We start from the raw sequence: 17,069 nt of genomic DNA on the forward strand, positions 1-17,069 counted from the left end.
GAAGCCGGATGAAAAATAAAGCGAACATCAAGATACTCGTGAAATGAGTACACATGCTTTCTCAAAAACATAGAGTTCCAGGCATGCCTTAGAGTGCTGGTCATTTGTATGGCAGGAAATCAAAATTTATTCCATTATTGATTTATTCAGCTCCGCACTGCGATAAATGCAGTGTTGGCTAGAGCGGATAATCACATGTGTTATCGAAGATAAGCTCCAGGTTGGAGAAGTTAAGAAGCGCGTTAAGCTCGCTCTCTATTGTGTGGATTATTAGAGCCAGGTCTGCCAGGCCGAAGGTGACTAGCAGGCTGTAGAAAAGAATCAGCCCGCTAAGGTTCATGGCAGAAACCTTGTCGGATGAGCACATTGTTACTAATGCAGACCACATTGAAAGCCTTCAGCCAGATTAACTCGATGAAAATGTTTAAGACCGTGCTGCTGATCCTGCCTATAAGCACTTGTGTCGGGGTCGTGTTGATGCGGACGTCTTCCATGCTTTCGACGGTAACACCTGACCCTTGCTGCTGCACTGAGAAGACGACCTGTATCCTGGCGTAGACTATGAAGACCTCACATACTGCTCAAGCCGTTTCCATGTTTCCATATTCATAGCCTGAGTAAAAAAGCATTAGTGGCCGTGGTGTCAGGGCGCCTGGCGCTGTAATCTCATAGTAAGACCTCATTAATAGTGCAGTATGGTGATGGAAAATGTAACAAACCATTCAAGCGAAAAATAACATGCTTCAGACTTAAGGCACAACCCAATGTCGTCTTGCACGACGTAAAGGTGGTACGTTCCTTGATGTTTGAGAAGAGTGTACATTTCGGTTGAATCTCAGGATATACCTCAAGACCTGATGGTCGTGATGATAAAGATCACGATAGTTTCCAGGCCAATGCAGTTCATCGTGAAAATGAGCAGAAAGTTGGACACACTTCATCGCGCTTCGGTCGCAATCTGTACGGCGGTGTGCAACTGCATTATCCTGAAGGACGAAAGAAAGAATTGGTGCAAAAGCAGAGAATATAGTGTATCACAATGAATAAACAGCGCTAAAGACGAGGACGAAGAGCAAACACGACAAGCGCTAACTCGCAAATAAAGTTTATTGACGAAAGCACAGAATATATCCAAGCCAGGCAGCGCCAAGAGCACACAATCAACAAAAACCATGTCATGACAACCCCCTACACATGCCCTGTTCAGTATAGGAGAATATCGGGTGTCGAATAATCTCCAAGGGACTCGCGCCCGATTCAGTGCATGGGGTTTTACGCTGGCGACGGTAAAACAGCGACAGACTCGCCGCATAATAGAGAGCGTGGACAGCGACATTTCGAAATCGTCGTTACAATGGGCACAAGACGATAGAAAAGCGCAAAGCCTCAGCCGTGTTTGTTGAGCATTCATGCCTTAGTCTGCACTGGATACACAAGAGAAGGTCGCCACAGTAAACAAGGGGATTGAATCGATGTGCTACCATCGCGTGGGTTTCACCTGTTGCTAGGCGAATTGCACACTGCATTAAAGCTGGCCACGATTCACTCTCAGATTTCGGTGAACAATATGGAGATCAATAACTGGCTGCTCGGAAAGTAGAGGTGGTAGTATTACATGCAGTGGGGGTACCTACATGGCTCGACGCGAAGCTTATAGTACTGCGGGCTCTACATTCCGGGTGTGGTGGATTTCGACGTGCACACGCACGCACGCGAACACACACACATGATAATGTAGCTCGAACACCCCACCTAGCTGCGTTTTCTGACGCTCGCGAAAGTACAGGATAACACAGTCTAGGGTGCCTGTAATTGAGGCCTTTCGTACGTAATGAAGAAAGATCAGTAATGTGGGCTCGCGAAGCTGTGTGGCCTGTATCGAAAACAAGGCGAATTCTTTGCGCGTGTGTCCACTGAGCACAGTATTTGAATTCTCTGAATCGATTGCTGGATCACTGAGCGCTATGTCATAGCAGGGCCGAGAAGGTGGCATACCAAAGCGTGAGCGCACCATACTTATTCGCTCTGTCCAATATGAGAAATAACTCATACTGTCTTTATCTCGCTTCTGCAGTGCAAATGCTCTGGAAGGAATTAGCTTAGAGATGCATAGTCAGTGTCGCAATGATTCTGTCTCTCTCTGTGTCTTAGCATTTCTCGTCGTCCCGAAAATCCACGTAGAAACGATAGCTAGTAACGATGGGAAGCGCCACACTGGTCGCGAAGCTAAAGAAGAATAGGCTTCAGGAGGTAAGGTCGAAAAACACGCAGTTGTAATAAACCAAGGAACGAAGTTTTCATTCAAGGTTGGCAATTTGGACACGGTGAGTTCGGTAATGAACGGTAAAGAAAAGTTTATTTCTTCTTAAAAGCAAAACAGACCGTTGCGCCTTTTCTTGGTTGGTGGTCTCAAAGAACATCGCGGCATTCTCGTCATCATCGCCATCAACATAATCATCGTCTTCAACAATCACTCCTAGAAATTGGCCGCTTCTAGTGCTGCCAGGAGCAGCAGCTGACAGACCACTATGAGGCTAACGCCGCTTATACGTAAACACCACCACCTCCGCCCTGTACTCTGAACTTACCACTGCCTTGCAGGAGGTGTTTTCCGTCTATCAATGCAGTTTTGTAAACAATATGCCTCACATATATACCGGGCGTTTCAAATGAGTTTGCCAGAAACTTTTTAGAAAAGGCGTTTTTAGACAAACGCTTGTTATTGTGCATAGCAATAGCAGTGCTTGTGGAGATCAGAATACTCGTGAGCGATAGTAGCCAGTAAGGTGGGCGACAAATTTTCGATAGGTAACGCTATAACCATTCGATTTAGGCTCCTAGTTGGCAGTTCACATTTGTAGCTGGCTGTTAGCAATAGCCATTTTATTTCAGAACTTCTAAAAGTTATTTGCCTTCTGTACTAGGACGGTAAGACATGTCAGAAGAAACAATCGGAAAGGACAGGGCATTAACTAAATTTAAGTGTTTTAAATTTCAACTATTGCTGGTATTTGTGCGACGTGTGGCTGTTTTATTCCGGCATACGCTGCCGCAGTAGGCTTTGATAAGCCTTAGATCACACACGGCGCGCGTATAAAGACGTTCTTTGCGCAAAAAAATGTGATCTGGCAGTGCGTGTATTCACGCACGGCGCTTCGCAGCTGGTGCTGGCGGTGGGGGCGGCAAAGAGATTCCGTAAGACTCAGTTTGGCCAAAATGCATGTATTCGGAAACTACACATTTTTCAGTTATCGTGCAGAGGCTTGGGTATGCATGTTTACATGCAGTTGTGTTGGTGCTGGCGTCTTCATCAGTGGGAGTGAAGAGACTGCGGAGTCGACATTGTTCGTTCGCCCAGTCGAGGTCCGTGCTGTCGGCATTCGGGCTCCCAAATAAGCATCATCCTACGACACCCGACGAAGCCTGTTGTCATAAAGACTCTTGCTAAAGCGCTTGCGAGGTCTCACAAAGGAAAGATGCTGCCGAAAATCGCGGCCCTCTAGGGACAGACTATTCTGGTGATCTGTTATGAAGATATTGTACATATTTGTTATTTCATGCATTCTCTTGTTATTGTTTTACTGCTGCCTGTCATCGCCGTGCCAAGCCGCTACGGGAGATGGGAGCTTTGTCAAGCCGCGTGCGCGGCTTTTTTTCCTTTCTCCTCAGCCATTGTACATGACTGAAATAAATGCACTGCACTGCACTGCACTGACAGGCACTGCATTTCACATTGCCTACCGTGGCAGGTGGCAGTTAAGTTGATTATTAAGCGGCCTGGCCGCATCACACTTCGCATCCACAAATCGCTTGCTCGCGCTTTGCTGCGCACCTGGGCAAAGTGAAGCGTGCGTGCCACGCCCTGTTTGCATTGCCTTCGTCTAGAGTGGCTCATTCGTGCCAAGGGGAATAAATGCTGCTCTGCAGACCCACGATCTCCATGTACATATAAATGAAGATGAGTTATTTCATTCTTCTTGGACAGAGCTTTAGCGATTTCATCCTTCTTAGACAGAGCTCGTACGTAGTTTACGTGAAGAGGGTACAGCTAGCTACAATATTAAAGGGAACAGTCAGCTTGCATACAATGCAGTTGTAAAACTGATGGTTGTTGCTCCTGGCTACCTAAGAAAGAAGAGGTGCGCTTAGCACTGATTCTTATCCAGTGATCACTTGTTGAATGCATATATACGTATGCTTTAATACTGAATGTATACATTTAATTGCACAGAGGACCCTAGGCACCATTGCCCGATTTACACTTATTGTATTCTGAAGCCAATCACATCTTGCTACTGAGTGAAAAGGCTAGTGCCGGGGCCCAAGGCATGGTTGACGGTGTCACCTGTCTGTATGAGGATAACGCTGTAGGTAACGACCGCCTCCGCCAGCTGAAAAAAGAGCAAACCAAAATGCGTCAGAGTGGGTTAAAGATGGGTCTTTCTCCGTGAACTTGGCTTGAAACAGCCACGGCATTTTGCTATCCGGATCTCTTAGAATCGTCTTCCTGCGAATAAATTTGTTCATGAGGTTTCAAAGCGGCTACATCAGTAAGCACTCTGAACAGGGGATGTAGCCAACAGTTTCCATTCCTACTGCTTGGCAAATTCTACACAGAAACTCAGCCATCTCCCCTGAAATGTCCCCAGTGGTTATCAGCTGTTCGCTCTCCCCACGAGCGTGACAATCGGCCGAGCGTAGCGCAGAAAGCTTGTTGCACTCGGCGACTAGCACAAGCGAAGGCCTTCCCAGATGACTGTTAAAGTTAAACAGAAACCCCAAGCGCTTGAAATTAGTCTATAGCTCTCAGCTATTTCATTATTTCATTCTATCCTTGATATAGGTTTAAAGAACCTTTTACATTTATTCATTCATTCATTCATTCATTCATTCATTCATTTAGTAATGCATTCATTTAGTAAGTTCAAGTGAGTAAGTTTACGATAGGCTCTCATGCAGACGAAAGCGCCCAACGCGCCTTAGTTCAAAGGAGGACATGGCTCCAAAGAATCGACCGACGACCACCACTGGCGTTTGGGTATTCTAACTCAGCCGTCCGGCTCGAGTAACTGACCGCCTTTATTCTCTCCGGGGCAGTTCAGAAATCTTGTTCACCCCCCGAGGTGTCATGGCACCCCAGATGGCTTTCTGATTACCGCTTCTATACTATATGGTTGGTAGCGGCACTACCCTTCTGGACGCCACTAGTAGGGTAATAATGTTTATGGTAGTGTCGAAGAAGACAAAAATCGCAAAAAAAATTCTAAAGCGAAACAAGAGAATCTTTTTTGAGGGAGATTAAGTACTAGCGCAAATGGTTTTCTTCTTGAAGGTGCGATGAACACTGTTTTGAAGGGATAAGAAAACCTTGTTTTGGCAGGGATGTTTTACGTAATCTACCTACACTGACATACATCCTTACATTTGCTCTCGCAGAAAGAACAAGGGGAAATTTAGAGAATGTCAGTTTGCACCTCTCCTTCCTGACCATGCAGTTGCCAGAAACAGGAGTTATATAGTTATGATGCTGGGCGAGTCGTTAGAGCATTCTTTTGAAACACAGCGCTGGCGGACAACGGACGAGAATGCGGACACACAGAACACACACAATGCGCTGACTATTAACTTTATTGTCAGAAGGCCGATCCGCGCCTTATACAGGGAAGAGGAAGGAGGGAGTGGTGCGCATGCGCTTTAAGAATCCGTGGCGCTCGCCCGAAGATGGCAGGTGTTTTTCTAATCATCACCCACAGGGGTAGGTGATGAGTTATATAGTGCCTGTTTGAAACATTACCAATACTGAATAATCTTTAATTTTTGGACAACGCTTTTTGTGTTAACGTGTGGCTTTATAGCCGGAGCCGCGCTTTGAAATATCGAACCGTACAGGTACTATCAGCGTCGAATGAAACGCGAACAAAACAACTGGAACGCGAGGACAAAAAATCAAGTATATTAGAGGCTGGAGGTGAAATACAGGCGTGGGCTATTAACATTTCAGAAGAGCTGTCTTTTCGGCTTCGATGGGAAAATCAACTGCTCATGTATTTTGCCTCCCTAGTATAATATCTGCGAGTTGTGCTGTTCGCGTTTCAATTGGCTTGTTCGCGTTTCAATTGACGCTGATAGTACATATCCTACTGGTGCATACTAACAGCGCTACAATTCCATGCATAAGCTTCTTAGACGAGATCCACGATAGAAATTCCCTTAATCAACGGAAAATTCAATGAAGTACTCACACGCATGAGAGTCCTGGCGTTAATCGCGAAGAAGCCACCTCCACTTAGACACATTTGCCGAGGCTCGATGGTGTTGTACACGAAGCGCGTCTGAAGAAACAAAACGAGGCATTTATAAGGAGGGTGTCAAAATAATTTCTGCCGGTGAGTGAATCTTTATGCTACTAATATGCAGGAGCTATGAAAGTAGGGGGGGTCCCTGCTTTGCAGTTCTGACAAGAAAAAGGCATTGCTTGCCTGCAGCCGTCATGCCAAACCATTATATATACCCTACTCGTTTTTTGCCTTCTTGTCTTTTCACCAGCCTCGGCTGTGATATCACTGCCGGTGACTACCCTTCTTTGCCAGCCATCACTGTTAACGTCACATGTAATTGCTAGAATATTAGAAAGAGGTAAAATAATGACTGCAGAAAGGAATTACGGCAAAATATGCCAGCAAGTTTGAGTGTTTGCTGGAACACAACAAGCCGCCAAAGTAAAACTGCACATAATATCTTATTGTTGCCTTTGTTCTACTTGTTATCGCTGGCTGTCAGCAGAAAAACAAGCAGTAACGGCTAGAAACCTGCAGGATCAAAGAACTTTTGTCGAACTAATAGTGGGACTGAAAGTCGCTCAGCTTAGTTGAATAATTTCTGTCCTCCGCCCTTACTTATCACGCCCTCGTAAGCTGAAACTTTCCAAGATTAGCCTCAACACCTTTTTACGAGTTAAAAAGTATTCTGCACATAATCTCAGTGTAGTAACAATAAAATGACGGCAGTTTTTGACAACTCTGAACACGTTTATAAAGCAATTTCACCTCACGAATCACTCCTTGTACATTACCTGCGATAAATGCGCTGATGAACTGTCAGTCGTGGTGGAAGCGGCCAAAGACAGCTTCACGTTTTCTGTCTGAAAAAGAAAATGAACCGCCGAAATGCTTGAACTTTCTTAGACGTTAAATGGCTCAGTCGCGCTTGAAGCAGATGGAAGAGGCATCGGTTCAAGTTATTTCGAATCACCGGAACTGTCCGTTATTGGTTGCAAGCAGAGTACTTTCTTTTTTTGTTTCAAGACTGTTTACGATAAATACTATGTTGGAACCAGGAACAATAAAGTAAAGGGTCCGAGCAAGAATTTTAAGGAAAGCAGGAACGCAATTTAACTAGCGTGACTAGGTAAGCAGAAATTTAGGTTCAAAAGGAAACATTCGACAGAGGTTTGTCTGGTTGGGAAAGTTTGAATTTAAGCTCGTAAAGAATGCCAAACAAACTATATTTATTTCTGAAATGAGTGCTATAATTTGTCGTCCAAAGCAAGCGGTCATGCACTGCAGTTGTGGTCAGTTTCATGGCATTGTTCAAATCGCATATTTTTTTGATTATCTGTGCAGATCCGCATTTTGAAAACTCTCGTGATTCCAGTATCCACTACTCATTCTTATTATAGAAAGTAAGGCCGAGGGCGGCATGAAAGAAAGGGTTCTAGGAGAATTCTGGTGTGGGCTAGTTGGTTGATACTTTCTGCGAAACAAATTAACACAGCGCGACGAACGTAACGAGGCCAAGATAGATGAAACACCGGAGCGCCCGTCCTGTGTTTTGTGTTTCTTCTACCTTGCCCTCGTTCCGTTCGTTGCGCTGTGTTAATCTGTTTCGAAAGAAAGCGGTAGAGAGGAGAAGTCACGGAGCGTGGATACCTCGGTCTCCAAAGTGTGACTCATAAGAGCCAGGTCCAAGAGGCCGAAAGCGACTTGCAGGCAGTGGAATAGAAGCAACGCACTGGTTCCATGGTCGAAACCCATACGGAGGAGTATGCACCCACTCATGGAGACCACGCTGAAAGCTCTCAAGCAGAATAACACAATGCAAGGGTTTAGGACCGCGTTGATCTCGTCTTTAAGTCCCTGTATTGCAGCCATGTTGATACGGAGCTCTTCCACGTCTCTGGCGGTTAGGCCCGATTCTTGCTTTCGTGTCAGTACATCGAACTGGACCCTGACGTAGTCTATGAGGACTTCGCACACTGCTCTAGCAGTGGCCTTGTTCCCGTAATCGCATGTCAGGTAGAGAGCGTTGGCGACTAAAGTGTACAACACTACCAGGATGTCTGGAGTGGTCATCTGATGATAAGCCGCAATCAATGTTGCTACAGTGCGATAGAACGTGTAAGAAACCATGCAAGTAAAAAAGAATATGTTGCAGACGTAGGGCACCGCCCAATGTTTCCTTGCGCGATGGGATGGTGGCACGGCCATCGACGCTTCGAAAGACTGCGCTTTGAGGAGGAACCTTAGGATAGCTCCAGACCTTGTAGCCATGACGACAAAGACCACAACGGCTTCCAGACCAACGACGTGCCTCATGAAGACGAGCAGAGAGTTAGACACAGTTGCTCGCGCTTCAGTTGCACTCTGGACGGCGGTGTGTGACTGCATTATTCTGAAGGAGAAAAGAATAGATGCACAAAGCAGGGAATAGAGGGTGTAGAAGGATTTCCAAGGCACTCGGGCTTGACTCAGGTCATGGGATCTTATGTTTGCAACGAAAAAGCACCCGCAGACTCGCCACATAATGGTGAGCCTGTGCAGGCGCTTTGCCATCGTCGTCACAGTGGGCATACGGCGGTAGAAAAGCTGCATAGTCTTGGCCGTCTTGTTTCGCATTGGTCGCTAAGTCACTACTGAACAGACCCCACGGCGAAGGCCGCTACAGTAAACAGAGGAGGCTGCATCGCACAGCGTATTGGTGTCAGTTTGGTTTCATCCGTTGCTAGGCTTACCGAACTCTGCATTAGGACTAGGCACTATAATTCCCTGGCAGGCTCCATTCAGAAACATGCAGATCGATATCTGATTGCTGGTAGAGTACTACGGGCAGTATTGTGCAGTGAGACGGTATCAGCAAGCCTGTACGCAGAGCTTATAATCATGGCAGGACGTGCAGATCGGCAGATCTATATGTACAGTTGTGAAAAAACACCACAGAAAATGGTCTCAAGTCTACTAGCTGACAGCTTCTTTTTATTTCTTTTCAGCAGGTAAAAGATAAAGAAGTCCATAACACTCGCAATGCGGTTATTCAAAATAAGAAAAAAGAAAACAAAAGTTGCCTGGCTTCTCGTAGCCACATGGTTAGCATTGAATAAAGGGAAAGTATCGAATCCTTGTCTGTCATTCAGCAGCGCACGATTTTTGTCTTGTTTCGAATCCGTATCTCAATCATTGGGTGGGCGCAATATAAGAGCAGACCTGATGTCATCAGACCGCGCGAACAAATCGTGTTTGTTCGCAAACACCGGGACGAGAAAAAATTCCTAATTTATTCAATCTTTTCACTCCTGTAGTGAAGATATTTTGGCATTAATTGGCATCTGATTCTATTATAAGTGCTGCAATGATTCTGGCTCGTCGTGACTTGAAGCTTTTTATCGCCAAGATAGCATTAAAGACAGAAAGAGAATAGGAAGTCACATAGGGAAGGCCATGTTGCTCGTCAGGCAAGCCTAAGTCAAGCGCAAGCCATGGACGATGTCGTCCCTGCAGCACACACAGTCTGCACTCCTGAACACGAGTGTCAGCTAGGCAATGAACGCATGCATGCGGCAGCTTGAGGAACGGCGATCAGCACACCAGTGGAAGGTCGTGCCAACTTCTACAACACGGAACAACCCCCATCCTAGAGCAATACTAGAGAGCATTGAAGTAATTTTTCAGCACCGATTCTGCCGTCGAAGATAAGAGTAGTAATAATAGTAATACATTATTCATGCTTTGTTTTGGTTTTATGGGCGTTTAACGTCCCAAAGCGACTCAGGCTATGAGGGACGCCGTAGTGACGGGCTCCGGAAATTTCGACCAACTGGAGTTCTTTAACGTGCACTGACATCGCACAGTACACGGGCCTCTTGCATATCGCCTCCATCGAAATTCGAACGCTGCGGCCAGGATCGAACCGGCGTCTTGCGGGTCAGCAGCTGAGCGCCATAACCACTGAGCTACCACGGCGGCTATACTTTATTTAAATCAGGGATATGATACAGGACGCGACCACGCCAAAGGTATACAAGTGAGCTCTTAGGACGCCGTCACACCTAGTTTTTGTTTAGAGATTGCAGTATGGATTCACGATTCTTCAAACATAGTAACGGCATCACGTAACTGATTGCCAGTGTTTAAGTCAAAAAGATAATCGCGCAGCTCATTGAATTAATATGGTACATAGCATAATCTTATGGATTCACCAAAATGCGTTTGGACTCTAGAAGCAACATATTGAGGAATTTCTCTCAGTGGGATTGTGTTAAAATTTTTAAGCTTAAAATCACATTTCCAGAAATATACGCCACACAGCAAGTAACTGACCTTAGTTGAGGCTGCCAAATGGCGCCGGATCAAACACATTTCTTCTGCTTTGTTTTCGTCACGAATCTGTTCCACTCTATTTGATGACCCCCCCCCCCCCCCCCCTCTCCTTCCCACTCTGACCCTCATGTGGCAAGGCACTGACCTACAATGCCTTAAACGCGTGTGCAAGGCATTGTAGCCGTCGCTTTTGCTTTATGTTTATTTAGCCAGCATAATAACAATAGTAATTTTATTAAACAATATTCGTACCACCATGGGATTTTGTCGCTAAAGCCATTAAAATCCTAAGTGGCCAGGTCTAGTAACCCGCGGAAAATAAACGATCTTCTCGTAAGTACGCTGGCGAATGTCTTTAATACCACTTGGCTGAAAATATTTCCAAAGGAAGAACCAGTACTCGTATATTGGCAAGATCTAAACCTTTTGGCCCAGTAGGTGTATATGCCTTTGGGCTATAGGCCCGTTTGCCGCTGACGTTGACTGCTTGACTAGGGTCATACGCGAGGAAATCAGCACGCACTCAGGGCGCCGGTCACTTGTGTCAGACCACCGCCGCATCCGACCGCCACCCAGACAGTGACGCATGCGGAAGTCTTCATTTCCTCACCCGCCGACTTACGCTCCATCGGCGTTCGCGATGCACTCTGCTTAACTGCTCTCCCACCATAATTCCATTTCGCGCTTCTAATTAGTCTTTATTTATGATGCATGTTTGGCATGCAAACTGTGATTGGCGCGAAGGCAGTCTGGCTCCAGTAAAATGTTTTAGTACTTTTTGCCCTTTACCGTTGTATTTGAAATTAGGCATTTGTATTTGATTGCCATTAGGGACTGCCCGCGGCGTGCAACAGCCAGGGTTGTGATGAGGGAATCGCAGATATCGTACGCCTTTGTTTCACTTAAATGCTTACCCTCTTGGCACCGCGGATCGCCCCATACCGTGTGAAGACCAGAACTCACTAGGCGGGAAAATACCTGCGCTGTGGTCCCTGCGTTCGATAACGTTGAGAATGAAGTTCAAGAGCCTCGCGGATCGGCTATGAAGTACAGTACATTGGAACCCTATTGTGTCACGCTTCTCTTCTGCATTGCTGTCCTCCCTTTCCATGCTTTTTAGAGCGCAGCTCGTAGGCTCCTGTTTCTGCGTTCTCCGTCGTAGTAGGTGTCGGCGTAGTCGGCGGACCACGCCACCTGGTAACCGCGGCAGGTAGTAGCAGAGCGAAACGCCACCTGCCACGACAAGAGCGGAGGAATGGACAACCGGAAGGTGGCTGCCACTGGAAGAGAACCCGGAGGGTGGATAGCAGCGTAACACGCCACCTACTAGTGGTAGCAGGTGACGTGTGAAAAGCTAGCTCAAATTTCGCATTACACACTATCTTAACCGCCTGTCAATTATTTTTGTATATCCTCTTTGGCCACTACAAGGGGGCCTTACTGAGATATTCCTGGTTCTCGCCTTCCACTCCCCTCCCCCCTTTTCTCTTTCACTCTCTCCTAAGGCTGCCGCCTGCACCATTTTGGAGCATGTTGGAACCAGTATTGTACGTATATCTCCTGAAAAAAAAAAAGGGACGGGGGGGTGGTATTAAAATAAATTTTGCAACTTTTTTCACTTTCGTTTTTTTTTTCAGAAATAACGTACATAATAAGATATGCATTTCAGCTGGAGTAGCAATCTGCACTTTGCGAGAAACGTTGCGAGTTTAGCAAGGATCGAGAAGAGACAGGAATTGTTTCTTTTAATACCTTTACTCAAGCTTCACCTCCTGCACCTTGGCCTTACTTACTCTGGGGCTAAAACTAATCATGCAGTAAAAACTATGTGCTTACATTCCAAAAAAGAGAATGCTTCACACTTAACAGAAAACCGGCAAGCACATAGGAAGGCATGTCTTGCGTGTCAAGTACCAGACGCCCATTACACTTCGGACTGAATTTGGCCAACAGGAGAACAGAATTTTTTCGCAGTCTCTCATCGGTCAATGATATGGTCACTGATCTTGTTTTGTTGAAATTTAAGGAAGCAGCTCCCATTTGAGCCGAAGCTGGTCATCTTGAACGTAGCCACCACGCATCAGGTCTCTTAGCTTCAATGACGGAGCAATGAAATAAACACGAGAGTTGCATCTCTTCCCAGGCCTGTGGAAATACTCGACAGAAGGATACGGTTTGACTTCCAGTTCACATTTGTCAGCGCCTTCTGAGTGTTCCACAGTAAGCTTGACTTTGTGTTCAAATGGCCACTGTACGACGTCGTCCATGTCCCCTTTGTGCAGGCGGAAACACACGTGCAATGTCACAGAGTCGCCTTCCTTCTGAAATCTTAGTCCAGGTGACATGCAGTAGCCGCGCAGATACACCTGCTCGCTGTCGTAGTCACTGTAGCCTTCTTTAATTGCTGCATCTCGCCATGACCTCACACCATTGACAATAAAGCAGCTGTGCGCTACGTCCAGTTCAGCGTGCCTCAGCACTCTTTCGACTGAGTGCAATGTTTTCTCACCACGTACTTTCGATTCAGCTTTGAAGACATTGATTGTAGTTGCAATTTGAGACAACGTGTCAGTGTTTTGTTTCACCGCATTGAGCAGTGTGGACTTCAGCGTCTCTGTCTCCAGTGGCGTGTCTGTGCGACGGGGCAGTTCCCTAACAGCATCCCTCCTAGTAATCAAATTATGCTTCATTTCCTCGTTATATGCGGCGATCTGACGCGCACTCACAGTCAGACTTTTCTGAATTTGTCTAGTTTCTGTCAACTCTTCTCTCAGCGTTTCTCTTAGGCTGTCGATGCCTTCGGTCAGTTCCTGTCTAAGCGTTTCTTTAAAAGTGTTCATGCTGTGGTACATTTCGTTCAGTCTGTCGTCATTGGAGCTTCTCTCAAAAGGCAGCTGCTCGAGAAATGCCCTCATTTCAAGCGTCTGCTCATCCAAGGCTCGTCTAAGGGATGAAATAAGAGTCATTTCTTCCATGCAGCTGGTCTGACCTTGGCATTCTGAGGTGCGAGGTGTCATTAGGATGCGACAGTCAGCCTTGAGATGCCCACACATATCCCGACAAAGCACGGTGGCCGAACACTTAGGGCAGCGTGCCGAGTGGTGGCCGCATTGACGCCGGAAATGCAGGGAGATATCCGAGGCGGCCATGACAGCTTTGCAGCCATTTGCTTCGTTCCAGCAGCCGACCTGCCATAAAATAAAATGCAGGCAAAGTATCAAAAAGTGTTTCTTCGAAAACTCAGCGCTGGCAAATCGTGACATTAAAGACTAAATTTTGACCTGCTATTTATTAATAGCGCAAACTTGACCGCTCTCCTCCTCATCACTATCGTCGTCTAATGCGGCAGTTTGGGCATACTGGCATAACCCAAGCAGCCCAGCTAACGGACCCAATATTGGAAAAGGGTGGCTTCACTCTGGTCCCGTCTTTTCCAGCACATGTCCCACATTGGGCCGATTGCCTGTGCTGCTTGGGAACGGGACCACACAAGCCAGCAGAGAAACCTGAAACTTTTATCTTTCTGATTTTGTATGGTGTCCGGTTCCGGCCTGTGTTAACAGGGGGTTTATTTGGCTACGCTTGAGTCGACGGAGCAGTGGTGAAACACCGCCCGCATTCAGCCAAGTGGCGCAAGCTCGCGCTGAGCGACGGAAGTGTGGCTAGCGGAATGCGCATCTTCTTCTTTACACTCTGTATTCTGCTCCGCAATAAATTGTTGAAAGTTAGCGCTCGTGTGCCTTCCGTCTTCTCGGCAGTCCTTGTCTTGTGCTGCGTTATATTTTTAAAGATCCTGTGCTATTGGTCCGTAGAATGGTACAGGTGATTTCTTTTGATTTGTAATTTTTTTCGATCATCCAAAGGTATAATATATACATATTATGTTATAAATAAAGCTTCTCTGCTGCTTTCAGTTGTCTTACTTAATTCAAAAATGAAGGAACTCTGTTTCGATTGAAAAAGCAGATGAGTTTATTTTCTTCGAGACTTCAGTCACTGGTTGGCAGATTAATCGTAGATAATGCCAATTAAGCATTATAGTCGACTGGTGATGATAATATTAATTTATATACGAATGTTCTTCACTGGTAATGTAATGTATACTTCGAGTCGTCGGCGTTTGATTTATCAAACAGAAAAGACAAGTGGGTTGTCTTCGTTTGAGGCTATTGCGAAAATTACAGGCGTAAAAGACTAAACCTCATTCAACAAAATAAAGTTTTATATGCGCGGATTGCAGTTAATTATGTTTCCTTTAAGCAGGCAGAAGCAGCACACTATGAAAGAAATGGCCACCGCCGCTTGTAATCCACATCATGCGAATTGCTTATGCCAATTTATGGAACAAAAAATGAAGGAAACGCAAAAAAAATTCGCTGTGGCTTAGCTTGGTTAAGCCCGGTAATTGCGAAAGCAATATCCGTACCTATGCCATGGTACAGCTGGTAGTGTAGCTGGTGGTGGTGCTTGTGGTTAGACTTGTAGTGGTGCATCGGTTATACAATCCAATCCTATCCAATCCAGTACAATACAATCCAAACCAAACCAAACCAAACCAATCCAATCCAATCCAATCCAAAGCAATGCAATACAATCCAAACCAATACAATCCTATCCAATCCAATCACATCCAATTCAATCCACTCCAATCCAATGCAATGTAATGCTATCCAATGCAATCCAATCCAATGCAATCCACTCCAATCCTATGCAATCCAATCCAATCCAATGCAATACACTCCAAAGCAATCAACTCCAACACAATCCACTCCAATCCAATGCAATCAAATTCAATATAATCCAATCCATATCAATCAAAACCAATCCAATGTAATCTAATCTAATGTAATGTAATGTAATCTAATCTAATCCAGTGCAATCCAACCCAATCCAGTCCAGTCCAGTCAAATCCAATTCAATCTAATCTAATCCAATCTAATGCAATCAAGGTCAAATGAAGGTCAATGGTGGTCACCGGCCGCGGCACGGCAAAGGCGTGAAAGTGCAAGTAGTATTGCTTTCGCAATAAAATTACTTGCCTTTAGCTGTTGCTTCTGGTATCGTTTGATACAGACTGCAGTTTTCGTGAGGCGTTCAAGTTTTCATTTCCATAGTTTCATTCTTGTATTGTGGATATAGTATCAATCTGGAGCCTAAGATAGGCTATACTATGAATGCAGCTATACTATCCCAGTAAAATCACGAAGAGGTAATAAGGCGTATTACAATTTTACACGCTTAATGCGCACTACAGATACACGCTGCGCACTGAAGCAGCTGACACGTGGAGGCTTAAATATTACGTCCTCTTGCTTCCTATTTCTGTGAGATATTAAGGTGCATAAAATACGAACATGAAGAGCACGAAGACCTCAAGACGTCACATCGACTTCATTCTGCCCTCGGTGGCCCTCTAGGCTGCAGCTCACCTTTCTGCTGAGTATCTCCTCAACGGCAGACTCTTTCCAGTCGACGTCTCCGCCTTGGCAACGGTGGCCATCCAAAGGACAGACGCGGCGACCGTCTTGCGCGCACTGCTCGTAACAGCACTCGCATAGAACGTGCATGCATGGGAGCAATGCGGTCGTCCTGCGCACAATTCCACAGGCACTGCATATCCGGTTGGGCGGAATGGGCTTCACGAAGTGCAGGGGCCTCCAGTCCAACTGATCGCAGAAGCCGACCAGCGTGTATTCCGGGCCTGAAGGAGGCATTGTTCGCTGCACGCATACGCTGGCCACGCCGTGAGCTGTAAGGGCTGCGCTTTCTGGCCTCGAGAAACGGGCTCTTATCTATCGCTCTCTTTTTTTTATTTCTTCCGGTCGTTGTCATGGCAACTATCACGGTCTTATCCGCAGTCTCGTGCGTTGCTTCACGGAGTGTGCGCGTCCGGTTTCGAAACGCAGTTCTCTGTTGAATCCCCGGCGTGAATGTACAGGGTCGTCCACTCTTAGTTAGAACCCGCTAGCGCATGGCCGCACTCTTCTGAGGGCCACCACGTGCGACATAGTCGCTCATCGCAGAAAAGTGGCGCAGGAGAAGGTTTACCTGGACATGGTGCTTCGCGTCATCTGCCACTTCGCTTCGATGCGCAACTGTTTCGGACGCAGTGACCCTCCAAAGAGTGCGGCCATGCCCTAGCGCATTTTAACTAAGAGTGGACGACCCTGTACGTGTCTCTGCCGTCCCTAAATACGACATGGGAGTGGGAGGGGGCTGGAATGGCATTACAGAATGGGTGCAATCAACGAAAGAGATAACAGTGCCGCAGGTGTTTACATGCATGGAAGGTTTTCTAAATTTTTAGCTAATGACAGTGGACAGGTGATGTCGATGATATTGTTATGTCACGCCAAGCCGATAAAGATAGCCCTACATGACCTATGGCTATTGAATGATTTAATAGCGACGGGCCTTGCGCGAGTGCTCCGTGCCGCGCCACTGCCCGCTTTGTCGTTTTCTAGTCCGTGACAATAT

The 17,069-nt window shown here is 46.2% G+C and overlaps 2 protein-coding genes across 6 annotated transcripts; both read right to left on the reverse strand.

Moving 5' to 3' along the window:
• Positions 1-655: 655 nt before the first annotated feature.
• Positions 656-16,484, reverse strand: LOC149330938 (TNF receptor-associated factor 6-like). 5 transcript variants are annotated; one of them, XR_016285748.1, is made up of 5 exons: positions 16,022-16,467; positions 13,582-13,780; positions 7,073-7,141; positions 6,243-6,332; positions 4,345-4,391 (listed from the first exon to the last, which is right to left on the reverse strand). XR_016285748.1 is itself a non-coding variant. In XM_089561662.1 (4 exons), the coding sequence occupies exons 1-4, from the start codon at positions 16,304-16,306 to the stop codon at positions 4,481-4,483; spliced, it is 471 nt and encodes a 156-aa protein (XP_089417788.1). In that variant the 5' UTR covers positions 16,307-16,469; the 3' UTR covers positions 656-4,480. The 5 variants fall into 5 exon arrangements, 4 of the variants coding, with proteins under 4 accessions (XP_089417788.1, XP_089417786.1, XP_089417787.1 ...); XM_089561662.1 differs by lacking the exon at positions 13,582-13,780 and having other exon boundaries at positions 656-4,507; positions 16,022-16,469; XM_089561660.1 differs by lacking the exon at positions 13,582-13,780 and having other exon boundaries at positions 660-4,391; positions 16,022-16,468.
• On the reverse strand, positions 7,152-9,082 carry LOC149330939 (uncharacterized). The gene has a single exon (XM_089561665.1). It carries the CDS (start codon positions 8,892-8,894, stop codon positions 7,875-7,877), a length of 1,020 nt encoding a protein of 339 aa, XP_089417791.1. The 5' UTR covers positions 8,895-9,082; the 3' UTR covers positions 7,152-7,874.
• Positions 16,485-17,069: the final 585 nt, after the last annotated feature.

The sequence above is a fragment of the Amblyomma mixtum genome, chromosome 9 (genome assembly GCF_055824585.1).
Source record: "Amblyomma mixtum isolate Tamu chromosome 9, ASM5582458v1, whole genome shotgun sequence".
Classification (NCBI taxonomy): Eukaryota; Metazoa; Arthropoda; class Arachnida; order Ixodida; family Ixodidae; genus Amblyomma; species Amblyomma mixtum.